This window comes from Aythya fuligula, chromosome 8 (assembly GCF_009819795.1).
Source record: "Aythya fuligula isolate bAytFul2 chromosome 8, bAytFul2.pri, whole genome shotgun sequence".
Taxonomy (NCBI): Eukaryota; Metazoa; Chordata; class Aves; order Anseriformes; family Anatidae; genus Aythya; species Aythya fuligula.
The window spans coordinates 10,065,461-10,090,755 of NC_045566.1; the positions used below are offsets into that span (position 1 = coordinate 10,065,461).

Below are 25,295 nucleotides of genomic sequence, written 5' to 3' on the forward strand. Positions count from 1 at the left end.
GGCGCCGCCATCTTGCTTCCGTCCTCCCCTCGGGCGCCGCCATCTTGCCCCGGCGGCGGGCGGGGTTTGCCGTAAACCCTCGAGCCCCGAGCCCCGACACCCCCCCCGTCCCCTCCCCGGTTCTCCGGTGGGCGCAGCGCGATGCGTGCGGGCGGGGAGGCTCCGCACCAGGTGCTGGGCCGGCTGCGGTTCCTGCTGCAGTGCAGCGAGTGCTTCCGCCGCGCCCGGGCGCTGCCCGCCGCGCTGTGCTACGTGCCCCGGGAGGTGCAGTACAAGATCTGCAAGGACCCCGCCGCCGCCACCGCCGCCGCCGCCGCCCGCAGCCTGCTCAGCGTCTGGGACAGCCCGGGGCCGGCGCGGGGCGGCAAGCGGGCGGCGCGGGCCACCATCGAGGTGCGCAAGGGCGGCTGCCTCCGAGCCACCGGCGAGGAGTACTGCAACGGCGCCGGGCTCTGGGTGAAGCTCAGCAAGGTAACGGGGAGCGCAGCGGGTCCCCTCTGTGTGTGTCCCCCCCCCCCAGCCTGCCCGTCCCATCACAGGCAGTGTTTCGGCGCAGGGCAGGCTCAGGAGTGTTATTTGACCCCCAATACGTTCCCCATCCCTTGGGGTTCACGGTGTCTTGGTGTGCGTTGCTTGTCTTCCCCTCTGCCGTGGTGGAGCCCTGGGTGCACATCCCCACAATATATGTTTTTTCCATGCAGGAGCAGCTGGAAGAGTACAAGAGTGGCTGTGACCTGGAGGAAGGCTGGGTCCTGGTGTGCAAGCACGCAGAAGGAGGGGACAGGCTGGTCCCGGTCGAGTCCACGGAGAGGATCCAGAGGCAGCAGCAGCTGTTTGGGGTTGATTACAAACCTGTGATCAGGTACGGAGCTGTGGCTCACATCCTCTCTTCTCTGCATGTCACGATAACTGACATGGCTCCCCGGGCTGCTTCAGAGGCACACATGCAGCATCTTGCTTTCCTGGCGTCTTGGAAGGGTGCAGCATGCAGGAAATGTCAAAATCCCCCTGCAGACCCTGACTTAGAAAAGAAATCACAATTTTGCTGCCCACAGTGAGGAGCTGGAGAGGCGTCAAACCTTAGGTCTCTGTGTTTTCATGTCTTTAGCTTGTTAATAATCTGAACCTGCTGCCTTCATTTGATGTCTCCTTTTCCTTGCATGGAAGAGAGCAGTGAGGTTTTCATCCACCTATGTCCTGCTGCTTGAGATCTTGTTGTATTGTCCCTCAGCCCTTTCTGCTCTGGATTATAAAGCCCCAGCCCACTTGGCCACTTCTTGCATTAAAATGAGGTAATAGGGAATCCAGATATGGAGTTACCCAATTTCGCTTGGTCAGAATGCTTGTTACCCACACAGCTGGGTGTGGACTGGAAGAAGGAAAGATGCTCTGAACAGAAATGGCATCTGATGAGACCTGATATGGTGGAGGAAGGAGTGTGGTGGGGCTTTAAATCCACGTCTTCCCCTTCCAGCTACTTCTCAACCACCTGCTCCTTTCCCCTGGGATTCTCTCACTCGTTTTCCATCTCGTTTCAGATGGGAGCAAGTGGTGGATCTGACATACTCCCTGCGCCTGGGAGCGAAACCCAAGCCCATGGAGCAGGATGAGGCTGCAGTAGAGAGGCTTCGGTACGAGCTGTTTCACTGTGGGTGGGTGCAAGCCACTATCTGTCCCTGGCTGCTCAGCCCTTGACAGCTGGGGAGTGGGGGGAAAACAGGCAGTGGCAAAGCAAAGGGGAGCAGGGTTCAGCACAGTTCCTACTACTGAGCCAGAAAGCAGGGTGAGACCGTGGCAAGCAGGACGTGGACCTGCGTTCCCTGACCTATTCACCTGGCAGGAGGCAGTGCAGCCTTGCTGTCCCTGTGTCTCCAGACTGCTGACCCCTCTGCCCTGGTAGGTTTGTGCCCCCGACATGGACTTACGAGTGCGATGAAGACCTGGTGCATTTCTTGTATGATCACATTGGGAAAGAGGACGAGAACTTGGGCAGCGTCAAGCAGTATGTGGACAGCATCGATGTCTCATCCTACACGGTGAGTAGCATGAGGGGTACAGGAGCAAAGCTGCATCAGCCCTGCTGTGCCATGGGGGTAGGGAGCGTGCAGGGTGTTCTGCCCTGCTCCAAGTTGGTCTGGTCTGTGTTTGAGGACATGGGAGGGACGGCGTAGTCCCAGAGGGGAGTGTCACGCAGCGTGTTGTGTAATGCGGCCTCTGGAGGAACTGTACAAGCTGTGATCCCAGAAGCAAATGCTAATACTAGCTGCTAAGCTGGTTTTAGGGAGAGTTTCATACTCTGCACTCTGCGTGTGATTCCAGAGCATGTTGGCGAGTCAGCCCCAGCTTCCCGTGCTGTACTGCTTGTGTCTGCCCACAGCCCAGCAAATGGGAATGAGCCCTCTGGCTCTAGGATTCATGATGAAAGTAGCCACTCAGGGGAAGTTAATTCTACCCCTATCTGATCCTCCCTTCTGTTCGCTGCCCTTTTCTAGGAAGACTTCAATGTGTCGTGTTTGACCGACAGCCATGCCGACACGTACTGGGAGAGTGACGGGTCCCAGGGCCAGCACTGGGTGCGGCTCAACATGAAGAAAGGCACCATTGTCAAGTGAGGCATTTCTCCTCTCCACTGGCTCAGGGCTGGGGCAGGCACTGCAGCCCCTGCTCTGTGCATGAGTCCATCACTTTCCTAGGTGGTTGCCCTGCTCTCCCTGCCCCTCGTCCCCTGCTCTGGCTCTGGGCTTGAAAGGCACTAAGCCAGCACTGTCACCGGTACGCGGGGTCCCAGGCTGTGCGTGGTACCAGCGTGACCAGGCCATGAGGGGGGAGCAGTGGTGGGTGCTGAGATGCAGAGCTGTCTTCTCATTTCATGCTTCCTTTTGCAGGAAGCTCCTGCTGACCGTTGACACCACGGATGAGAACTTCATGCCCAAGCGGGTCGCTGTGTACGGGGGTGAGGGGGACAATCTGAAGAAACTGAATGATGTCGGCATTGATGAGTGAGTGGATGGAGGTGGGGAACGTAGCATGGCCCCTCCAGGGGCCTGAGGCACTGGGCACCCAAGCCGTAAGCAGTCATGCGAGCACCAGCCTTGCTTAAGAGGCCTGGGGCCTTGGGAGAGGCATTCTGCATCTCTGCAGTCCAGCAGGCACTGTGAAACCCCATTCCCAGCTCCTGCAAGCCTGGCCTTGATGGTTAGCACAGAAGTGCCAATGCAGCCCTATAGCAGCTGGGTTATTTCAGGCAGCTGTGCTGTCTTGTGGGACCAGACAGGAGCACGTTGCCTAGGCCTGGGGCACCAGGAGGTTCAGATGTTCATGTAGACCATGTTGTGGTAGTGATGGAGCCAGGTGACTGGGTTGGGGTTTCTCCTTCAGCCTCCAATTTCAAGGATGCAAGCCCTCTTTCTGTACAAGCAGCCAAGCGGATTTTGGCAGGACGAACAAGGGAACAGCTCTGCAGCCCCCGTCTGTCCTGTGCTTGCAGGAGTTACATTGGGGATGTGTGCGTCCTTGAGGACATGACAACGCACCTGCCTGTCATCGAGATCCGGATTGTGGAGTGCAGAGGTAGGGCTGGGTGTTATGGCCACACGCATAAGCAGTGTGTTTATCAGCCTGTTTTTCCCTACCTCTGATTCTTGTGGTGGTGGTTTTATTCTTCTAAGCAAAGAATATTTCTGAACAAAGGTATTTCAGGCTCTCGGTGCTTAGCCCCAGAGCTGATGAAGATGGTCATGTTCCTGGTGCTTTTGCTTTCCTCTCTCACACAACGGGCTTGCTGCGGCTGGGGGGCTTTCTCACGGGCTTCGCGTATCATCTGGTGGTCTTCCTTTGGCAGATGATGGGATTGATGTTCGCCTCCGGGGCATCAAAATCAAGTCCTCCCGACAGAGGGACCTGGGGCTCAGTGCCGACATGTTCCAGATGGCCAATTTAGTGCGCTACCCACGCCTGGAGGGGACGGACCCTGACCTGCTGTACCGGAGGGCTGTGCTCATTCAGAGGTACTGCACGGAGGGGGCACGCTGTGGGGTGCTGTCTGCAGGGATTGGTGCCCTCTCTAGCCCAGGTAGGGCTAGAAGCTGTGAAGTTGCCTGCCTGCCCTTGAGACAGGCATCCTGAACCCTGGAGGAAATAGCAGAGGCTTCTGGGAACAGAGTGGGTTTTCTGGGGTAGCTTCCCTGCGTTTTAAGAGGAATCCTGCAGCTCAAATTCAGCATCTTGCATGTTGCAAGTGCAGCATACCCATGCTGAGGGGGGAAAGGGAGAGGGAGCAGGTGAATGCAGAGTCCCTTGTGAGAAGTGCACGGTCCCTGCGGTGCTGAGGGAGTGGGAATTTGTTACCAAAGGCCCCGTGATTTAAAAGGCCAAGCTGGGCTATGTGTGGATCTGTTGCTGCTTTTCTGCTTGTGCCTGGAGTGCCTGGCCCGGAATAGGCTTACGCAGATGCCTGTCCCTCCAGGGTGTCGCAGTTCTGTCTTTGGGATTTAGGTTCATCAAGCTCCTGGATAGCGTCCTGCATCACTTGGTGCCAGCCTGGGATCACACTATTGGCACGTTCAGCAAACTCAAGGTGAGCGATTCCCTCTGTGCCTTACGGGGCCTCAGCCTGGCAGGGTGATTGAACTTGGGCTGCGGCAAGGGAGACAGTCAGTCCTTGTTGCCTTTAGAGCAGCTCGAGGGAAATACCTGGCTGAGATCCATTCATTAAAGCTCTGAAAGGCGATATTGTTTTAGAGACTCGCTTCCTGCTAGAACACTGGTGTGGAAACGTGTAGCTATGCAGTAACAAGTAGAATGAAAACAGGACTCCGGGGTGAGAGCACTGCATCCACAAAAGGACCCAGACCATAGCAGAACCGGGTGTGTGAGCTGGGCACACATCCCCTCTGAGATCGCAGCCCAGGACACTCTGTACTGCATTTGCTGCCAGCAGTATTGAGCTGGCTGTGTCCAAATGGCAAGGCTTCTTACCAGTGACTATTTTCTGGCCTTTGATTTGTGTCTTTCTCATAAGACTCAGCTTGTCCCTCCAGTTGTCTGTTTTCCTCACATCCTTTCCCAGAATGCATATGCCTGGCAGTGCTAGGGTAGGCCAATTCTGTGCGTTTCCAGACAGCTCTCTCTAGTGCTAGAGAGCACTGCAGTTCCTGTGCCAGCTTAGCTTGAGGCCCAAAGCATTTGAGGATTCTTGTTTGTCTAGCAAAGCTTGGTTTGATTACAAATAGGAGGAATGGTAAGACTTATGTTCTGGGGAGGGAGAGTCCAAGCAGCGCTGGAGCGAGAGTATCAGATGACTGCTGATGGGAGAGAGGATTGAGCTTGGTATCTCCATTAAGCCAGAAAGCAAATTCTTTCAGAGACAGTAGATCAGATGGAGCAAATGCTGTCGAGGAGAACGTGGCTGTGTGTGGAAGGCAGAGCTGCTGGGAAGGGAGAAGACCTGGCAGTGCAGCGGCTTCAGTAGGAAGTAGGTGATGCTTTGGGCACTGGGCACCTCTGACATTTTGAACTTCCCCGTTGGCAGCATATCAAGCAGTTCCTGTTGCTGTCCAAGAGGCGCACGGCTCTCATTACCCAGTGTCTGAAGGATTCAGAGACGAGCAAGCCCAACTTCATGCCACGCCTCTACATTAACCGACGCCTGGCTATGGAGCACCGAGACAACCCTGCCCTGGACCCCAGCTGCAAGAACGCTGTCTTCACCCAGGTACTGCCCCTCCTGGAGAAGTCCCTGCTGCTCTGAGGAGAGCAGAGCACCCTAAAACCAAAATGAACCACATGGAGGTGGGTGGAGGGGGCAGCCTGGGAGCTGGAGTAGCCTGGTGACTTCAAGGCTTCTTCACGTGGCTCCTAGACTCTGCGGTTATGTATTGCTGATGGTCCAGCAATATCTTCTGGGGGGGATCTGGGATATGTGAGCTGAAGTCTTTGCTCTGTACTAGACTTTGTGTTTGGTGTACCTCTGAGACTAGAAAGCTCCAAGCAGTGGTTGGGCTCCCATACCAGTTAGGGATCAGCTTCAGTCAGTATTTAGGGTGTTGACACAAACCAGATTCCTTCCAATTTCCAGCCTTCACTTGGCACCAGTTCTCCTGGAAAGGGGATACCAGCCTCGATCTTCTCTCTTGCAGGTATATGAAGGCCTGAAGCCCTCTGACAAGTTTGAAAAGCCTCTAGATTACAGGTGAGCAGCGTCTGGGTCCTCTGTCACAGCAGGGTGTTTGGGAAGCTTGTGTCCTGTGCTATGGAGAGGGTTTGCTAGGGCGGGAGCCAGCTCAGCCATGGGGTCAGGGCCTGTTCCCCAAGATGTTTCCTCCCTACTGAGGATGCAGCTGACTCTGGAGATCGAGGTTTTGTCCTGTTAAGCCCAGGCAGGTCTGCCACAGACCCCTGGTGTCCCTGCTGCCTCTCCAGCCTCTCCTTGGGTCTGGGTGCACTGAGCACCCAGGGGCTGAGCTCAGGCAGTGCCTGGTTCTCCACAGGTGGCCGCTGCGTTACGATCAGTGGTGGGAGTGCAAATTCATCGCAGAGGGCATCATTGACCAAGGTAGGGGCTGCGGGGGAAAGGGGCTCCTCTGGGGCAGCACTGGGGGTTGGTGGGGTGACTCTGTTGCTGCAGGGGTTCTCCTTAACTTCCAGCAATACTGCTGCTGGAGGAGAGAGGGCAGGCAGGTCACCTTGTCCTGCTGTTCCCTGCGATGTGCTGGGTAAGGAGTGCTGTGCTGGCACAGGTATCAGCCTCTGTTAGTCGTTAGCAGCAACTTTGACAGTGCCAGTGTCAGTAGCCAGACACTCTGGCTATCCTTGTCAGGCCAGACCAGAGATGTTAATTCTATTATCTTATTTCCTCTGGTGCTGCAAGGCTGTGGCAGGAGCCTCCTGCTCAGCTGTGGGCCAGGTTGAACCAGAATTCCTCATCTTTGCTTCATAGATCTGGGAATCAGCACAGGAGGAGTTGCCATCGCTAAAAATGCCATTCTTTTGGGATTGCAGGTGGTGGTTTTCGGGACAGCTTGGCGGACATGTCAGAGGAGCTGTGCCCCAGCTCAGCAGACACCCCTGTGCCCCTGCCCTTCTTCGTGCGCACGTCCAACCAGGTGCTGTGGGTTGGGGTGCTTGAGGCAGTGTCTAGTGCAGTGCTGTGCCCTGTCCCCTCACGTGCCTGGGATACACCTGTCTTTGCTAGGCAAAAGCCTTTCATCATGAACCCTGAAGGGCTGGGCAGGTTGCTTTGTGACGTTTAGTTTTAGGATAAGTTGATCAGTGCCTGGATGCTTCTCTCGCTAGGAATATTGCTGAGGATGTTGGGAGGTGTTTAGCCCTCTTCCACTGTGAGAAATCCCCAGGGTTACTACAAAAACTTTGTGGTTCTTTGTACTGGGCTGAGATTGTGACTCGGAGTTTTGACTCTTGCTCCTGCAGGGCAACAGCACTGGAGAAGCTAGGGACATGTATGTCCCCAACCCCTCCTGTAAAGACTTCCCGAAGTATGAATGGATTGGGCAGATCATGGGAGCAGCTCTGAGGGGCAAGGAGTTTCTGGTGAGTTTTCAACCCTGTCTGTGTGTGGAGGTTTGCCACAAAGGGGATTGTCAGTTGTCTTCTGCAGCCTATTCAACGGGAGCACAGGCAGGCCCTGCCACACACTGTGGAAAAAGGTGTTTATCAGGATTTGGGGCTGAAGTATTAGGGGAGCTCACAGTATGAGGTTTGGGGGATGCTGCTGGGAGCCTGGGAGAGGGTGTCTGGTCTCTGTTAACTTCTGAGTAGGCCAAGGTACCTGATGAGCCCTGCATGAGGACAGGGGGAGTGAGGAACCTCCTTTGTGGTTGAGCCCCATCTCCATCTCTGGGGACACCTCCTTTCTCACAGACTCAGCAAAATTATTGTTCTCCTTCAGGTCCTGGCTCTTCCTGGCTTTGTATGGAAACAATTAACAGGGGAGGAGGTCAGCTGGAGCAAAGACTTCCCTGCTGTCGACTCTGTGCTGGTGAGAGGGGCTGGGGGGCTGTGCCTGTGCTATTCCTTGTAATGCTCAGCAAGGCAGATTTGCTTCCCTGCCCCCATGTTGTACTTGCCTCTTCCAAAGATGTGTTTAAAAAAAAAAAAAAAAAAAACGTGCAAAAAGAGCACCATTAGCATTTCATACATCCCTCAGCTAATACAAAGATGTAGTTGTGCTGACTATTGCTTCCAGCACGCAGTCCCCCAGGGGCTGCTAAACAGCCAGTGCAGCTGCAGGTCAGCATATCCCGTGCTGTGCTGCTCTCAGTCACTCCAGCCCTTGTCTGGGAAGGGAGGAGATGGGGGCTCAGACACACCCCTGCCCGCTGGGCATCTCTCTAACAAGCACTCACCTGGGCAGGTGAAGCTCCTGGAGGTGATGGAAGTGATGGACAAAGACACCTTTGAGTTCAAATTTGGGAATGAGCTGACCTACACGACGGTGCTGAGTGACCAGCGCATGGTGGAGCTGATCCCCAACGGCAGCAGCACCGTGGTGCGCTACGAGGACCGCAAGGAGTTCATCCGCCTGGTGCAGAAGGCTCGGCTGGAGGAGAGCAAGGAGCAGGTAACGCTGCCCCATAGCTTAAGTTGCCATTGATTCCCAGAGACATCCTTTCCAGTCTGTCTCTGATGGAAGGCATTGCAGTTAATATCCCTGTGTTCATTAGTGTAATAGCAGGAAGTCCTTCGTGGTGACTTGTGGCAGCGTGAGAGACGTGGGATTTTATTCCCAGCTATGATTCAGGCTTCCTGCTTGAACTGGAGTGCATCTCCGTGGGATCCTGTTCCCCTTTCTAGGTGCCTTGGAGCATTTGCTGAGCAGTCACGTGGCTTCAGTGCAGCGGTCTCGGGGCTCAACCCTGAGGCAGAACAGTAGGCACGACGTGCTGCTCACCTGCCTCGTCTCCTTTCCAGATCATGGCCATGCAGGCTGGGCTGCTGAAGGTGGTGCCCCAAGCTGTTCTTGACCTCCTCACCTGGCAGGAGCTGGAAAAGAAAATCTGTGGAGACCCTGAAGTCACAGTTGATGCCCTGAAGAAGCTCAGTAAGTGAAGGGCTCTGCTGAATATTCTTTCCCTGAAAACGTTTTATCCATGCTGGGACAGGGAGAGGTGTGGGAGGCAGCTATTAGCTTTTATTACAGTAAGAATGTGGGCCACTTTTTGCCCCTAGCTGGATGCTGACAGGGGCAGGGATTCCCTAGTCCCCATGCTGGGCTTCAGAGGAGAGGTGGGACATCTATGGGATGCCAGTATCTGAGCTGCTGTGGAGCTGAGACATGGATCTGGATGTGTTTTGTGGGGGAAGCCTGAGTATGTGTGTTCCTCACACCCTAGATCTTTGTGCTCAGACCCTACAAGTACATCAGAGTTTCTTCCTGTGCTTGTAGAGGACCTGTGGCTGAGCAAGTGAGGCCCTGCTCTTATTTATCCAAAAGGAGCTGGAATCTCTAATAAAATCCTTTTCTGTATCCTTTTTGCCAGCCCGGTTTGAGGACTTTGAGCCACTGGACACCCGTGTTCAGTACTTCTGGGAAGCACTCAACAACTTCACCAATGGTGAGTGACTTGTTCTGCCCCTGCACATCTACCCCTGCATGCTGGTGGGAACAGGGAGAGTGAAACCACCCTCACTGCTGCCTGGGGAGCAGGTGGGAACCAAGTAGAGCAAGCTGTTGGGCCAAGGGAACAGCTCAGTAACGCTGGGGATACCTGGAAGTGGCTGTACTTGATCTCACACCTCCCTGGAACCTGCTGATGTCTCTGCTCTCCCTTCACAGAGGATCGTAGCCGCTTCCTCAGATTTGTCACTGGCAGAAGCCGCCTTCCAGCACGGATCTACATCTATCCAGACAAACTAGGGTAAGTATTTTTTTTTTTTTTTTTTGTAGACTGTAAGACTAACAGATCAAAGGGATCTGTGGTCTGCTTTTTCCTGCCTTGTTGGTTTGTTGGTTCTGACCAATTTGTCATCTTCCCCAAGCTCTGAAACGACAGATGCATTGCCAGAGTCGTCCACCTGCTCCAGTACCCTCTTCTTGCCCAACTATGCCACGTAAGTTTTGTTGCTTCCCTGCTTCTGGGATATTCTGTCTGGGCTCTTAGTCTTGATGCTGACCTACAGAGCTCCTGTTGCTTTCCCACACGAATGTTCCCCAAACTGTGCCTTGTGGCTGCTGTGATTTAATCTGTGAGCAGCTCTTCAAGCATAGCCTCCACGTTTCAGCTCAGCTGGCAGATGTAGCAGTGGCAATTACTTGTCTTTTTTTTTTTTTTTCCCCTCCTACCATCCCTAGAGCCAAGGTGTGCGAAGAGAAGTTACGCTACGCGGCCTATAACTGCGTGGCCATTGACACGGATATGAGTCCATGGGAAGAGTGATGTTGCAGCCTGACCAAGAAGCACGGACAATCACTTGACAAAACCATGCGGTGGGAAGAGCTGCCTTGTCCCCGCAGGATGTGTATATAATAAACGTGTAGGTGTGAAGCCCGGCTCCCTGTAGTGGGAACCAGCACTGCTTTGGACACGGAGGTTTGGAACTTCAGCAGTGTGGGAGCTAGCTTGGAGTATAAGTGTGTGACTGTAGTCAAACCTTGTTCCCAGCCCTCACACATCAAAAAAGGTCTGGTAGACTTCTGCAATGAGTTTCTTCTCCAGGCGTCCCCGTTGCAGCCTCATAACTTACTCTCACTCTTTCCAGGCTGTGCTCTGCTCCAAAGAGAAGTGGGTAGGGCCCTGATCTGCACAGCAGCTTACAGTGCAGGACAAAGAACTGGGAGCTGCTGCTGAGACCACGGGGGTGCGCAGAGAAGCTCGCTGCCCTAGTCTGAGTGTCCTGACCACATTCCTTTGCCTTGTTCCTGCTTTGTGTGAGGTCATGGAAACGCGATGATTCATCTAAGCTTAGGGAGAAATGGAGCAGGCTGGTGACAGGTGCTGCAGGGGTGCCTCTGACCACCAGGTGTCACGACAGACCCTCACAGCACGACTGGGTGCTGTTGGGAAAGGACTCCCGTGCTGTTACATCCCACAGAATCCCCGTTCCTGTGGCCACCCGTGGTTCCTTGCACAGCAGCAACTGCTGGGGAAGCTGCTCCCCTTCGGGAGGTGGGAACTATCTGCTCCCTCCTGCTCTGTAAGCTTCTGGTTCTGCATTCTGCCCAGGGCATGCTGGTAGCCTAGCAGCTGTTCTCCTGGGCTCTTTGAGCTGCGGTTTTCCCCTAAAAGCCTGTGTTACAATTAATCTGTTACGGTTCTCATGGAGATGTGCAGGCAGGGCCAAGCTCTCCGCCCAGACAGCGAGGGTAGGAGCAGTGGCAGGCAAGGCAGCAGCGGGCTCCTCTCTGCCCCGGGGAGGGAGCTGGAGGTGGGCAGGGAAAGGTTTGCCCCAGGGGAGAGGAGAGACTGTGGGTATCAGAGGCTGGAGCTCCTTGACGTGCTAGCAGGTCAGTGTGTGACCCAGGAGTGGGCAACGAAAGCTTTACAGCTTCAAGACTATCGGGAATGTTTCTGGAACTTTCCAGCCCTGAGCAGGATTAGTCACTGCCTGGCACTGTGAGCTCCCAATGTCAGTCTGCTTTTATACCCCAGCTGCATCTCCAGTCCACGTGGTCTGTTGGACCATCGCTGGTAGCAGCCACTGAGTCACTGTCTCTGGCTTCGCTGGCTCATGCTGTGAATTAAGGTTTATCTCGTTTTAACACTTCCTGCCTTTCTTCGCTCTATTGAAGGCATCTGTCATCCAGAACTTGCTTCCAGTTGTAAATGAAGTCCTTCCCTTCACCGCTTTCCTTGGAAACTGCCGTATTCCCAGCCCTGTTGAGGGGCCGTACTGAAAGGAGCGTAGGATCAGCAGAGGGCATAGGCTGAGGTCTCCTGCACTGCAGTAAGTGGAAGGAGTAGGAAGTGGAGTGAGCAAGGAAGTTGTTTATGGGTTTGTTTGGGTTGTTTTTTTTGGCAGCCATTTCCTGCAGCAGAGCCTTCCATATGACATGGTGGGTGTTAAGCCCAGTCTGCTGGAGGAGGTTTTCTGCAAATACTGCTTATCTCAGAACTGAGCCCATGACGTTGGGGCTGATTTCAGCAAGCAGTGCGTACGGGAGCAGGGCCTGGGTGTGAGACCTCTCTGCTCTTGTGGCTGTAGGGTGTTTGTTTTAAAAGGTTGGGAGTGAGCTGGTGAAAGGGCTCTGACCTGCTGGCTTGGCCTTGGGTCAGGAGTGCCACTGAAGGATCTTCAGCATCAAGCTGGGGAGCCCAGAAAGCAGCGGGGTAAGATGGGATTTAAATGGGCATCCTTTCTGGCCACCAACAGGTTGGAATCGATCCTGCTTTCTCCAGCTTTGCTCATTTGACTCTAACCAGAAGCTCAAGTCATTTACTGAGCCAACTACAGAAGTAGGAGGACAAACGGGCTCCTCTCGGGTGCTGTACTTCAGGGCAGGGGACAGACAGACAGGTGGTTGATGGGCAGCACGGAGAAAATGGATAAAATAGCTCTGGTCACCTCCTCCGGAGGCAGAGGGTGAGCTGACATCATCTGTGAGGACGGACAGGCTGTGTGTTATGGCAACGTGTTGGGGAATGACAACAGCAGTTGCCATGTTATTCTGCGCTGTAGAGACCTGTGAAAGCCCTTCCGCTTGTAGGAAGAGCTGATCCCTGCAGTGAGGTCAGAGGACAAACGTGGCTGCTGAGTAAGGATTCCAAAAAAAAAAAATAAATAGATCATGATGTGCAAAGGTTAGCAAGGAACGGGGAGCTGGTGACTCACCTGGCTGTCCTCCCCAGCCTTGTAGGTGGTGTTTTAAAGCCAATCACAAATAAAACTTCTGCTGTGACAGCCCAGCAAATTGCAGAAAAGGTCAGCCTGGCCCTCTTCTGGCCAATGTCAGGAGGCAAAATTAGGTGTTATTTCAGTCCTGGCTTACACTCCTCCTTCTCTGATCTCTTAAGCTGTGGGTAATAGCTGTCTGCTACCGTGTTTGACACCAGGGACTCCTGCTGTGTGTGGCCAGGATGAGGGAGCCCTCCTGGCTAGCACAGGGAGCTGGGAGCAGGAGCCAGAGGCTGCATGTCCTCACTCCATCACCGAGTTTCAAGTACGTTGAGATGGATTTTCAAGCCAGTGTTGCCGTGAGAAGGGTGCTGACACCTCGGAGCCGGGGTGAGGCAGAGCTGGGAAGAGGTGACAGCGGCTGGTGCCAGGGCTGCTGGTTTTAGGGGTGTGCAGGGAAGGGCTGGGGAAAGATTTGTGCTGTGGCAGCTCGGAGTAACAGTTCTTTCTCTCTCTCCCCCCCCTGCTTTCAGCTTGCTGTTGTCATAGACTAGCTTCAGGTGATGAATACGCATGTGTAGACTAGCTCTTCTTGTTATTCCACTAATACCCTGGAGTATGACAAGTTATAAATAGTTTGGCAGGATCTGTCTGCCCCTACCTCACGTAGGCTCTAAAATAAAGCGAACTAACTGTTAACTCCTGGTGTTCCTGACAATTTGTCTGCCGGGGCTGGGGCTTCTGCGTGTTTCGGCCACGTTAAGCGGTGCTGGAGACGGATGTCATGGGAGGCAGCTGGAAGTGAAGCAGAAATTGGCCCTGGGGGGAGAAGAGCCTGGCCCTAAGGGAAACTCCTGTTTGGTATCAGTGCCTGGGTGCCAGCTGTCCCCTGGGGCTGCACCGTGCCTCCGCAGGCAGGGATGGAGCTGGACTATGCCCCACTGCCAGGGCTCGCAAGCACAGGAGAAGGCGTGGGGACCTTTGAGCTGTGCCAGCCTCCCTTTTTGCTGCTCCTGCTCCCGAAATGCCTATCTCTGTGCCCAACCCAGGGCAAGCCAGGTAGCGTGGGGTGGAGCTGAGTTGCTCTCACCGCGTTATGTGACAGATGTGACGCACTGCCACTGCGAGGGGCTGCGTGGGTGCTGCTGCTTGTCCAGGTGCTCCGTGGGCACCTGGCTTAAAGCTGCTCCGGGGCAGGGGGCATCTCACCATCCCCAGCGGGTGCCGGGTGCTCGGAGCCTCCCCATCCCCTGCGAGCCTCCCGGGGCAGCAGCACGCCCCCAGCTCCTGCTTTTCCCTGGCCGTAGCCACCCCCGTGTGCTCGCGGGGACCCGAAAGGGGACAGGACCCCGGGGACCCTCCGGGAGCGGAGCGCGGAGCCGGGGCGGAGGCGGCAGCCCCGGGGCGGCCCCGCGGGGCCGGGCGCGGCCGGAGGCGGAGCCGGGGGAAGCGGCACCGGGAAGGGGAACCGGGGAACGGGGGTGGAAAGGGGGGGAGCTCCTCGGCACCGGCGGCAGCAGCGGCACCGCGGGGGGCATCCCGGTGGGCGCAGCGCGATGCGTGCGGGCGGGGAGGCTCCGCACCAGGTGCTGGGCCGGCTGCGGTTCCTGCTGCAGTGCAGCGAGTGCTTCCGCCGCGCCCGGGCGCTGCCCGCCGCGCTGTGCTACGTGCCCCGGGAGGTGCAGTACAAGATCTGCAAGGACCCCGCCGCCGCCACCGCCGCCGCCGCCGCCCGCAGCCTGCTCAGCGTCTGGGACAGCCCGGGGCCGGCGCGGGGCGGCAAGCGGGCGGCGCGGGCCACCATCGAGGTGCGCAAGGGCGGCTGCCTCCGAGCCACCGGCGAGGAGTACTGCAACGGCGCCGGGCTCTGGGTGAAGCTCAGCAAGGTAACGGGGAGCGCAGCGGGTCCCCTCCGCGGTGTTCTCTTCACGGTGGTCGCCGGTTTCGGTTTGGGGAAGGGGCGCGCTCCGTGCGCCCCCGGTGAGCGGAGGTGTGCTTGCAGGAGCACCTGGAGGAGTGCCGGTGCAGCCAGGAGCTGGATGAGGGCTGGCTGCTGGCGCGGAGGTTTGGGGAAGGAGGAGATAAGTTGGTGCCGGTGGAGCCCGCCGAGAAGATCCAGTGGCAGCACCAGACGTTCGGCGTGGATTACAAACCCGCAGCCAGGTACCCATCGAAGCGCAACCCGACCGTCCCAAACCCCTTGGGCACGTCCAGCACAGCTCCTCCAGACACGTCCCTGCCGTCCCGTTACCCTCCCAGGCCACTTGCCTGCGGGACATTGCCACCTCATAGGCCAACTATGCATGCTTGTGGCCACGCTCATGGAGGACAAACATAATGCCAGGGTGTTTCTGAGGCACCCGGGGTTGGGCTGAGCGATGCTGTGGATGCATTGCTGTGATGAGAGGCTTGTGTTAGACTTGCACCTGAGATGCTCCCGTCCCTCCCAACGCTGTTCCTGCAGCCCCAGGGTGCTGCTGCTGCCTCGGCTCCAGGCTGAGGCAGGAGTCCCTCAGGCACAGCAAGCACTGACCCTTCCTTTCCTTCATGCCACCCCTCCATCAACACCTCTCCAGCTGGGAACAAGTGGTGGACCTGACGTACTCCATGCGGCTTGGCGAGAAGCCCAGACCCATCGAGCAGGATGAGGCTGCGGTGCGAAAATTTCGGTAGGAGCACATCTCCTGGAGCAGTACCACAGCACCCGGAGGGGTGGGTGATCCACCAGCAGCAGGGAGGATGGCTGCAGCCTGGTGCCTTCTGCATCGCCGCCTCTCGATGCCATTCAGGCAGAGACGGCCTTTGCTCCGGGGACTGTCGGAGCGCGGCACCGTTCCTAATGGGCTGGGGTGGCCATAAATGCCTGGTGGTGGTGGAGATAAAACCTGCGAGCGGCCATCTCACGTGCTGGCAGCAGGATGCTGGGGCTGCCCTCAGCTGCACGTGGTAAATGGGTGGGTTTGGGGTGCAGGCGGGTCCCCCCATCCCGTTAACACGGAGCCCCCCTTAGGTCAGTGCCCCCCTCCTGGAGCTACGAGCATGACATGGAGCTGGGCCGCTTCCTGTACGACCACAGCGAGAGGAGCCCGCAGGGCAGGGACTGCATCAAGGAGCACATCTACAGCGTGGAGGTCTCCTCGCAGGCGGTGCGTAGCTCCTCCCTGCCCCCAAATCTGCGGCACAAGGTGCGCGGGCACCCCGCAGCTGCAGGTGGCGGTGGAGGTGGCTGTCACCTCTACAGGGGACAGGGGTAGGGGTCGGCTTTGCTGCTTTAGCAAAGCCTTCAAGAGTCAGATCTATGCAGGCAAACCCCGTTGTGTTTTTGGGGTACCACCAGCCCTCAAGGGGACAGTGGCTGTGTCCAGCTTGCTCTGAGCAGGAGCCACCTGCAGCCCAGCAAAGTGTGGGGCTGGCCCGGTCCTGGCACCGGGGGATCCATCCTGGGGGGGCCGTGGCATGCCCAAGGATGCTCAGCTTCCCCTCTCCACTCACTGCGCTTTTCCAGGAGGACTACAAAGCTTGTTACCTGACAGACAACCAGGCAGAGACCTTCTGGGAGAGCAACGGCTCGGTCGGGCAGCACTGGGTGCGGCTCAACATGAAGAAAGGCGCCATCGTCAAGTGAGACCGCGGGGCGTCCCCTCCCTGGTGGCGGTTGTGTGGGGCAAAGTGCTGTCTTCCTCTTAAATGCAGCTTTCCCTGAGCTGTGGCCTGGAGCTCCGGGTCGAGGTCCGAGCCCCGGGAGGACACAGCCCCGTCCCCAGCCCTGGGACATCTCTGGGGCATCGCTGTGCCCAGGCAGCTGGTGAGGGGAGGGCGTCGCTGCCCTTTACTCTTCTCGTCCCCAGGAAGCTGTGGCTGACGCTGAACACGCAGATCCACTCCTACATCCCCAGGAGGGTGGCTGTGTATGGTGGGACACCAAACAGCCTGCAGCACTTGAGAACCGTCTTAATTAACGAGTGAGTAACGAGAGAGGAGCAGCCTGGGTCAGGCTTGGGCCAAACTCCGTGTGCCAGCCAAGCGCCTTCGTCTCTGCTTCTGATCCTCACCTGGGCTGCAGCAGCTAACCTGTGGCGTGCTTCCTCCTGGCTGGTGACTTTGGGGTCTCTCCTTCTCTTCCTCATCCTCACTTCTGGGGCATGGCACCACCGCCGGCTTCTTTCTGAGCATCTCTGCTGAGCTGTCCTGCAGTGCCTCGCCACTCCGTCTTCCCTGCACCCTTCCTGGCTCTGGAGCACCCTTCTCGAGGCCGCCAACCTGCACCTACCACCGGGTGCTGGGGGTTTATGCAGAAGCACAAAGATCTACCTCCACCTTCCCCAAACCTTGCCTTTTTTGGCTGAATCGTCTTTGAAGAACAACTTGTGAGACCACCGAGGTCCCTCTCCTGATGGCAGGAGACGTCTCCACGCTGTGTCTGTGCAGCCGCAGTTGTTTCCCTGCGTGCCCATCGGTCTTTGAGGGGACCTTGGCAAAGGCTTTGGAAGCACAAATGAATCCTGTGCCAAACCACTCATCTCCCCAAATCTCTGCCTCCCTGAAAACACACCGCCCTTGCGCAGGAGCACTCCCATTGGTGTGGCCAGCTCTGCCTGAACGTTTGTGCTGGGGCAGCTTCTTGCAGGGGCTCCCGCAGGACTCCCGGGAGCAGCGATGTGCTCGCAGCCATCTCACCTTTCTGCCTCGTTTTGTCCTCGCTGACTCTGGGCTCTTTCCTGGCTCTTCTCTGGACGCAGCTTCCACCTCCTTCAGGACGTCTCTGTGCTGTGGGCGGCCGCTCTTCTTCGCTTGATCCCCTCCTGCCGCAGCCCTGGTGAGGCGCGGGGGCTTTGCGCTCGGGTGGGGGCACGTCCTGGGCAGGGACCCAGCCTGGCTCTTGCTGGTGCGTGCCCCACGGCCCTGCCAACAGCCCCTGCTTATGCTGCCTGCAGGAGCAGCTACCAGGACGTCTGCATCCTCCGCGACATGAAGACCCACCTGCCGGTGCTGGAGATCCGCATTCTGGAGTGCCGGGGTGAGCCCGTGCTGTGGGATCGGGGCCGCCAGCCCTGCCTGACCCTAATTCTGCAGCCCCTACAGGTGCCCCCCCAGCTTTTCCTGCTGCACCGGCTGCTTTTGGGGGCCTGTCAGAGGAGAAACTGAGGAAGGAGCTCAGCGGGGCTGCTGCAGGTGCTGGGGGCTCCTCGCCGAGCCGCACCGGCAGCATCTCGGTGCTTTCTTGGCAGACCAAGGGTGCGACGTCCGCCTGCGAGGGATTAAGATCAAGTCCTTCTGGGAGTGGGAGCTGAACCTCAATGCGGACATGTTCCAGCCAGAGCAGCTGGTGCGCTACCCCCTCCTGGAGGGGATGGACGCAGACGTGCTGTACCGGCGGGCCGTGCTCATCCAGAGGTACAGCACGGGGACAGGGACAGGGAAGGACAGTGCCCTGGCCTCCAGCAGGGGTTACACCCCTCCTAAAGTCCTCCAGCTCCTTTCCCATGTGTGGCATCAACTGGAGATTGGGGCTCCCCGTCTAAGCACGGCTGCTGTCAGTGCCCGGGGGGCGCAGTGCCAGCACCAGGCTTTGGTTTGGGAGGGGGAACCCCCCGTGGCATCCTCACCCTGCTCCTACCGCTCCCCAGGTTCGTCCAGCTCCTGGACAGCGTCCTGTGGTACCTGATCCCCATCTCCGAGGAGAGCATCGGCACCTTCAATGTGCTCAGGGTGAGCGTTCGCTGGGCTCCTCTGGGCTGCTGCTGGTGGGACGGGTTGTTGCGGGCTGGGTTGGCTGCCCGGGGGCTGCAGCACGTCCCCGTTGTCCCCACGTTCCCCCTGGGGCTGGGGTGGACAGCCCTGTGGTGCGGGGGACGGAGGAGCTGAGCATCCCCTGCCCCAATGGGAGAGGGAGGGAGAAGAAAGAGGGCACACAGAGCAGGATCAGGCCTCTAACTGCACATCCCCTGCTAGAACATGAAGCCGTTCCTGCTGCTGTCCAAGCAGGGCCCTGCCCTCATCACGCAGTGCCTGCAGAGCTCGGAGAGCAGCCCGCCTTCCTCCATGCCCAAGCTCTACATCAACCGGCAGCTGGCCCGCGACCACCGCGCCCGCCCGCAGCTGGACCCCAGCGGCAAGAACACCGTCTTCACCCAGGTATGGTGGCACCCAGCTGGGCGTTTGCCACGTCGGCACCGCTCGGCCTCGCTGCATCCCAGTCCCCTTCCTTCCTGGTGCTCTCCTGCAGGTGTACGAAAGCCTGGCGCACTCTGAGAAGATCAAGCAGCCCTTGGACTACAGGTGGGTTTTCAGCTTTGCCTTTCAGGGGGTCACCTCCCCGAAAGGGAGTGCAAGTGCTGCAAGAGGGGCTTTGCCACGGGGTTGTTGTGTCCCCACAGGTGGCCCCGAAACTACATCCAGTGGTGGGAGTGCGACTTCACCATGGAGGGCATCGTCGACAATGGTGAGAGCTCTCCCGGCCCTCTCCAGGGCAGCTTGGGGGTCCCTGTACCCCCTTCCCCCTGGGGTTGGGTGGGGGGATCCTGCCACCCTGTTGTCCCACACCAAGCAGCTTCTGCCCCCCTTGCATGCAGGCGGTGGTTTTCGGGACAGCCTGTCGGACATTGCGGAGGAGCTGTGTCCCAGTTCGGGTGACGTCCCCGTGCCCCTGCCCTTCTTCGTGCGCACACCCAACCAGGTCTGGCACCCCGGGGACACCCCATACCCAGCGGGCTCTGGGCAGGGGGTTGGTGCAGTTGAATTTGGGCTTGGTGGGGTCCTGCAGGCTGAGAGACCCCCTCTGTAGATGGCTGTGTGGGGGGATAACAGAAACCAGTACTGCCTTGGGGGCTCATCCCTTGGCTGCAATATTTTGGGGTGTCCTGTTTTAATGCTTGTAGGGCCATTTAATGGGGTCTGTGCTTGGGTCCAGGTGATGGAGACCTCCTGGGGGGGTTGTGCAGGGCAGGAAAGGCTGTGGAGGATGGAGAGGGGAGGCTGGCAGGAGAGGCTGGGCTGAGCCGGTCCCAGTGTCCGCTCCGCTTCTCCTTCTCCTTCCTGCAGGGTAACAGCAGCAGTGACACCAGGGACATGTACGTCCCCAACCCCTCCTGCAAGGACTTTGCCAAGTACGAGTGGATCGGGCAGCTGATGGGAGCAGCCCTGAGGAGCAAGGAGATCCTGGTGAGCACGGTCAAACTCATGCCACCAGTCCCCCTGCCACCACGTCAGGGCTCTGTCCTCGTCCAGCAGTGGGTGCGGGAGGGCTGTGGGGAGGACACATCTCCTCTGCCTCTGCAGGTCCTGTCTCTGCCCGGCCTGGTGTGGAAGCAGCTGGCAGGGGAGGAGGTCATCTGGAGCAAGGACTTTGCTGCTGTGGATGCAGAGCTGGTGAGCGCTGCTGGGGCCATGCTGTGCGCTCCCACAGCTGCTCCGGCTCTGCCGTGACCGCGTTGTCCCTTTGGGTGGCAGGTGAAGCTGCTGGAAGTGCTGGAGGGGGTGGACAGGGAGGCCTTCGACTTCATGTTTGGCAGAGAGCTGACCTACACCACGGTGCGGAGCGACCAGCGCGTGGTGGAGCTGATCCCCAACGGCAGCAGCACCGTGGTGCGCTACGAGGACCGCAAGGACTTCATCCGCCTGGTGCAGCGGGCTCGGCTGGAGGAGAGCAAGGAGCAGGTAACGCCGTGTCCCCAGCCCGTGAGGCTGCAAGGAGACCCTGGGCCGGGCCCTCTGGCTGTCCTGTGGCTGGTGTGGTCTGTAATGGTGGGTCAGGGGCTGCACGGTGACATGGTGTCCCTCAGGTGGCAGCTCTGCGGGCTGGGCTGCTCCGTGTGGTGCCTCAGGCTGTGCTGGACCTGCTCACCTGGCAGCAGCTGGAGAGGAAGGTTTGTGGGAACCCTGAGCTGACGGTGGACAACGTGAAGGCATTCAGTAAGTGCCAGGGATGGCGTGAGGCTGCACGCATCCTGCCCCGTGCTGAGCAGCAGGGGCGAGCGGCCGCCCTTTGCACAGGGCATCCCGCGTGAATTTCCTTTGCTGGGAGCCCCTAACGAGGCGTTTGCTCCTCGCTGCAGTCACGTTTGAGGACATGAACTCCGACGACCCCCGCATCCAGACCTTCTTGGAGGCGCTCAGCAACTTCACCAGCGGTGAGCGACCGCGTGCCTTCCCCGCTCCTCACCGCCAGGCCAGGATATCCCTTCCCCTCACAGCATCTCACCTGGGGGTGACCCCAAACCTGTCCCCTGTCCTTCCCCAGAGGACCTCAGCCGCTTCCTCAAGTTCGTGACGGGCCGCAGCCGCCTCCCGGTGCAGATCCTCGTCTACCCAGACAGGTCGGGGTGAGTCTCGGCGTCCTGCCCGGCCGTGTCCCCGCAGTGCAGGGCCTGACCCTTTTCTCCTTTGTCCCTCCAAGAACGGAGCAGCTGGACATGATGCCCCAAGCCTCCACGTGCTCCTGCACCTTGTACTTGCCCAACTACTCCTCGTGAGTGCAGCCGGGGACCGGGACGCTCGTCCTGCCTTCTGTGGGGACATTTGGGGGGGGTTGGTGCCTGTCCCTGATGTAACCCTATAACCTGGTGTCTCGCCTGCAGGGCCCAGGCCTGCGAGGCGCTGCTGCGCTACGCCGTGTACAACTGCATGTCCATCGACACCGACACCGACGAGCCCGCGGGCCTGGAGCTGGCCGTCAACTCCCCCGAGCAGTGGGGACTTTTTGTGCAATAAAAACACGGGGTTGTGCTCGTGGCTGTGGTGTGGAGAGTATGGGGGGTGTGTGGGGGCTGCGTGTCCCATCCCCTCCCTGGATTTGGGTGCAGGGGTTGGGGGCCACCAGGTGCCACCTCCAGCCATGAAGCGATGGGGACGTGCTTGTGCTGCATGTCCTTTGTCAGAGGGGTGCGCCCTGCCCTGCTGCCCCCATCCCGAAGGCCGTGCCCTGCCTCTCCTCGGGGCATGGGATGGCAATGGGGAGGGTGGGGTGCTCAGCGCCACCCCCTCTCCGCCCTGCACCCCCATCCCCTTATCCCAGGAGCCTGGTGCCTTCTGTGGTCTCAAAGCACTTGAGTGATGGGCTGAGCTTCCTGGGACGTGCCTGGCGGGGGATGCACCCCAAAAAGTGCCCCCATACAAGACACCCTATAAAATACCCCCATAAATGACCCCACAATGTGTCCCCACACAACGCACCCCATAAAATACCCCCCTGCGAGGCACCCTGCGAGCTGCTGCCCCGCAGTGCACCCCATAACCCCCCTTTATGCAGCTCACCCTATAACCCCCCTGCACCCCCCAATGTCCCCTACCCCCCCCCATGCCCCCCCCCAGGGGGCGCTGTCCCCTCGCCCCCCCCCCCCCCCAGCCGATCGATGACTCGGCGCTCCTCTCTCCTCCCTGCCGGTGGGAGGGAGGCATCGATGCTCTCGGCGCTCCTCGAGCCGCTCGGCAGCCCCCGCGCATGCGCGCTGCGCGCCGGCGCCGCCATTGCGGTGCTGTCAGGGAGGCGCTGGGAGCCGGCGGGGAGCGGCGCGCAGGTAACGGGCCGGTAACAAAATTTAACACAATTTAACGCAATTTAACGTGATTTAAGGTAACCTAACGTGACGTGACGTGGCTTAACGCAACGCACCGGTGCTGCCGGTGCCTCACAGCGGGTTCTGGGGGGCCGGGGGCCGGGTTGGGCCCGGTTGGGCCCGGCTGGGCCCGTGCCGGCCGTGACGCGCCCCGCGGGTGCCGTTGCAGGATGGAGTTCCAGGCCGTGCTGATGGCGGCGGGCGGCGGCTCCCGCATGACGGACCTGACGGCCAGCATCCCCAAGCCGCTGCTGCCCGTGGGCAACCGGCCCCTGCTGTGGTACCCGCTCAACCTGCTGGAGCGCGCCGGCTTCGAAGGTGAGGAGGGGCGGGGGGGGACCCGCCCGGTGTCCTGCAGCCACCTCTGCCAGCTGTCAGCCTCTCATTCTTGTCACACCTTGTCTTGTCGCTGTTCGTCAGGGCAGCTGCCTTACGGAGGCCTCCTCTCCACACCAGACCAGATGCTGACTGCTCCTCACCCACACTACGTCCTTTACTTTTAACTCTACGCCACATCTGTGCGTGCTGCCTTCCTGCTGCCCCCCTCACCTAGAGTTTTCTCACCTACGTGCTCTGCTTAAGTTTGGGGTCTTTCTCAGGGTCATTAACCTGGAGTCTCTCCCTTGTTTCTTTCCCTGAATTGCTAATGAGAATGGCACGAGAAGCGTGTCGGCTCTCTTGGGATGTCTCTCAGTTTGTTGTTCCAGTCTGGCCTGAAGTTCAGGGTTACGTGCTCTGCTTGAGGCGTTTAGTCCTTGTTGCAGCACGGAGCTGAGCGCTGGCCTTTAGACAGAGCGGGGCAGGGGGAGCTGGCAGCCTGGTAGCAGTTTTCTGGGCCTTGTTTCACGAGAGGGCTCAAGTGATAAAAGTTTGGTGAGGTTCTTTAGTATTCTCTGTCATTAAATTTCTGTTTAGCTTTTCAGTGATGCCCCAAGCATTCCCCATAACTCATGAAACTTCCTGGTACCATTTACATCTCTGATTTTCATGCCTATATTTGTCTTTGCCTTTCTGCTTTTTTTTCTGTTTCTTCTGGGTGACTGTGCTGTTCTTCTGTGCTCCCTCTTGAGAAAGTGACTTTTTTTCTAGCTGCTGCTCTCCTCTTTGAAGTTGTCGGGATCAGCTCATGATTAACATGCGTTGTCCTTCCCATATGTCTTACCGTTTAGGGATGTGTAGTTTGAGGTCGCTTGTTAGTGATGTAAGACGTTTCTCTTTCATCTCGCTGATTCATGCCACTCACATAGTCAGCGTTAAGAAACAAAGGGAAAAATAAATGTAAACTTGTGCCTTTGTTTTGTTTCATTAAGAAATTCTTAAGAACTCTTCTACATCCTGTAAAAATTTGGACATGCAAGGTTGGATATGCAGCTATAGGCTGTCAGACACCTTTTTGCTTTTCTCTTGCTTCTGCCTTCCGACCGAGCTGACACTTTTGTGCTAATACTCTGATGGCGTCAATTCTCTCTGAATCACAGTTTTTATTAACGTGTGGTGTTTGGGTTCTTTCTGCTTGTTTATGTGAATAAGTAGGTGTTCCATGGGCTGATTTGCTGCTTCCCTTTTGTCCCAACTGCAAGTACTTCATCTTGGAATGGTGAAGTCTTCATTTTCGTCTTCATTTTGGAAAATATGCTTTCATGCCACCATTGATGTGCTTCAAATAAGCTTTTCCCTTTTTTTCTTTTGTAGGTAGAATGAGTTTGTTGTTTACAAACAACTCCACTCCCCTGCCAAGCTGGTGCTCGGCAATAGCTTAACTGTTGTGCTATAATACTGTGCTTGGTGGTGTTGCCCACAGGGGGTTATACAGATACATTCAATTGTTGTAATAAACATATATGTTTTTTGCTTGATTTCATCCCACTTTCCTCTGTCCTAGAGGTCATTGTGATTACAAGGAAGGAAATCCAAAAAATGTTAAACTTGGACACAAAAATGAAGCTGGACTTTGTGTGCATCAGTGACAACGCAGACATGGGTACGGCAGATTCACTGAGGCATATTCACCAGAAAATTAAGGTATTATTATTGACTTTTATTGCACTTGACTGGAAGACATTTGTTTAATCTTTTTTTTCATTGTGCTTTAATAGTTTAAGAGCTGTACCCTGCAATACTGTTGCAGGTAACTGGATTTCCTGCTCTGCAGAAGACCTGACTTTTGTATAGGTCATCTTGTGGGGGAGCTCAGGCAAGGACTCGGAATGACCACAGAGGACAGCTAGGAAGGCTGGAGCAAATCCAGGCTGGGCACTAGCTGCCTTTTAGCCAGAGTTACCTTTCTGGCAGGTAAATTAAAAGGCTGTATTTGTTCAGGCAGCGTTCATACAATATCATAATGTGTGACAGCTGTTGTGCAGTTGGTGCTCGGGGAAGCATTTCTGTAGAAATGTTCTTTGTCATTGTGTCTTAGGCAATACACTGATAGATGAGTGAGCTTGGGTTTGCCTCTTGCCATTAGGCATCAGTTTTCTGCTTTTGCTGGCTTAGTCCCATGACAAGCTCTTAGATAAACAGTGCCCAGATATGATAAGGGGCTGCTTATCGTAGTCAGATGCTGTTTTAATAAAAATAATAGTTTCTTGAGTTTTAGTTTCTAGCTGGACAAACAAAAGCATTCCAGTATAAGGTAGAAATGCTTCTCGGAGCTCTTACCAAGATCTAGGATGGAATTTTGTTTTTGTGGTTGCCGTATACTTAATCTTTCTGATTTGTTCCCTGTCTGTTTAGGCCTTCTTAGCCAAATTGGCTGTTTAAATAAAGGTTGCAACAGAACATCAATGGACCATTTAAAGTCCTGAGGTGTCTTTTGTCTTCAGGCTCTTATTGAAGGTAATAAACTGCAGTCTAAGAGGCTGTGCACTTCCAAGATAAAGACGACAATCAAGACATGGTGAAAATTTCCAGGCAAATGTGGGTGTCCAGGTGGTACAGTGAGAAAGATTTGGC

The 25,295-nt window shown here is 57.0% G+C and overlaps 3 protein-coding genes across 3 annotated transcripts in view; all 3 read left to right on the top strand.

Moving 5' to 3' along the window:
* Positions 1–126: 126 nt before the first annotated feature.
* HECTD3 (HECT domain E3 ubiquitin protein ligase 3) lies at positions 127–13,488 on the top strand. Its single transcript, XM_032192004.1, has 21 exons — positions 127–471; positions 702–862; positions 1,539–1,631; positions 1,901–2,036; positions 2,493–2,608; positions 2,886–2,999; positions 3,488–3,570; positions 3,842–4,007; positions 4,495–4,576; positions 5,531–5,713; positions 6,138–6,190; positions 6,489–6,553; positions 7,000–7,103; positions 7,429–7,548; positions 7,907–7,996; positions 8,372–8,578; positions 8,929–9,058; positions 9,498–9,572; positions 9,794–9,875; positions 9,997–10,068; positions 10,310–13,488. The coding sequence occupies exons 1-21, from the start codon at positions 142–144 to the stop codon at positions 10,392–10,394; spliced, it is 2,547 nt and encodes an 848-aa protein (XP_032047895.1). The 5' UTR covers positions 127–141; the 3' UTR covers positions 10,395–13,488.
* An 857-nt stretch (positions 13,489–14,345) lies between these two features.
* LOC116491996 (E3 ubiquitin-protein ligase HECTD3-like) lies at positions 14,346–21,499 on the top strand. The gene is made up of 22 exons (XM_032192402.1): positions 14,346–14,675; positions 14,792–14,952; positions 15,366–15,458; positions 15,800–15,935; positions 16,295–16,410; positions 16,638–16,751; positions 17,567–17,605; positions 17,724–17,806; positions 18,018–18,183; positions 18,417–18,498; positions 18,742–18,924; positions 19,016–19,068; positions 19,167–19,231; positions 19,362–19,465; positions 19,831–19,950; positions 20,068–20,157; positions 20,239–20,445; positions 20,571–20,700; positions 20,844–20,918; positions 21,029–21,110; positions 21,185–21,256; positions 21,366–21,499. Exons 1-22 carry the CDS (start codon positions 14,346–14,348, stop codon positions 21,496–21,498), a joined length of 2,634 nt encoding a protein of 877 aa, XP_032048293.1. The 3' UTR covers position 21,499.
* Positions 21,500–22,254: 755 nt separating this feature from the next.
* The window catches only part of EIF2B3 (eukaryotic translation initiation factor 2B subunit gamma), a 95,242-nt gene continuing 92,201 nt past the window's right edge, over positions 22,255–25,295 (top strand). The window contains exons 1-3 of the mRNA XM_032192407.1: positions 22,255–22,304; positions 22,513–22,661; positions 24,226–24,365. Of these exons, the coding sequence (XP_032048298.1) occupies positions 22,514–22,661; positions 24,226–24,365 (288 nt within the window). The 5' untranslated portion in view covers positions 22,255–22,304; position 22,513. The remainder of the gene's footprint in view (positions 22,305–22,512; positions 22,662–24,225; positions 24,366–25,295) is intronic.

Bases quoted from the DNA above. Each gene is read 5' to 3' on its own strand.
- HECTD3 (XM_032192004.1), top strand. From the start codon at position 142: ATGCGTGCGGGCGGGGAGGCTCCGCACCAGGTGCTGGGCCGGCTGCGG. The intron at 472-701 runs GTAACGGGGAGC...TTTTCCATGCAG, and splicing joins TCTGGGTGAAGCTCAGCAAG to GAGCAGCTGGAAGAGTACAA. The intron at 9,059-9,497 runs GTAAGTGAAGGG...CCTTTTTGCCAG, and splicing joins TGATGCCCTGAAGAAGCTCA to CCCGGTTTGAGGACTTTGAG.
- LOC116491996 (XM_032192402.1), top strand. From the start codon at position 14,346: ATGCGTGCGGGCGGGGAGGCTCCGCACCAGGTGCTGGGCCGGCTGCGG. The intron at 17,807-18,017 runs GTGAGCCCGTGC...CTTTCTTGGCAG, and splicing joins CCGCATTCTGGAGTGCCGGG to ACCAAGGGTGCGACGTCCGC. The intron at 19,069-19,166 runs GTGGGTTTTCAG...GTGTCCCCACAG, and splicing joins AAGCAGCCCTTGGACTACAG to GTGGCCCCGAAACTACATCC.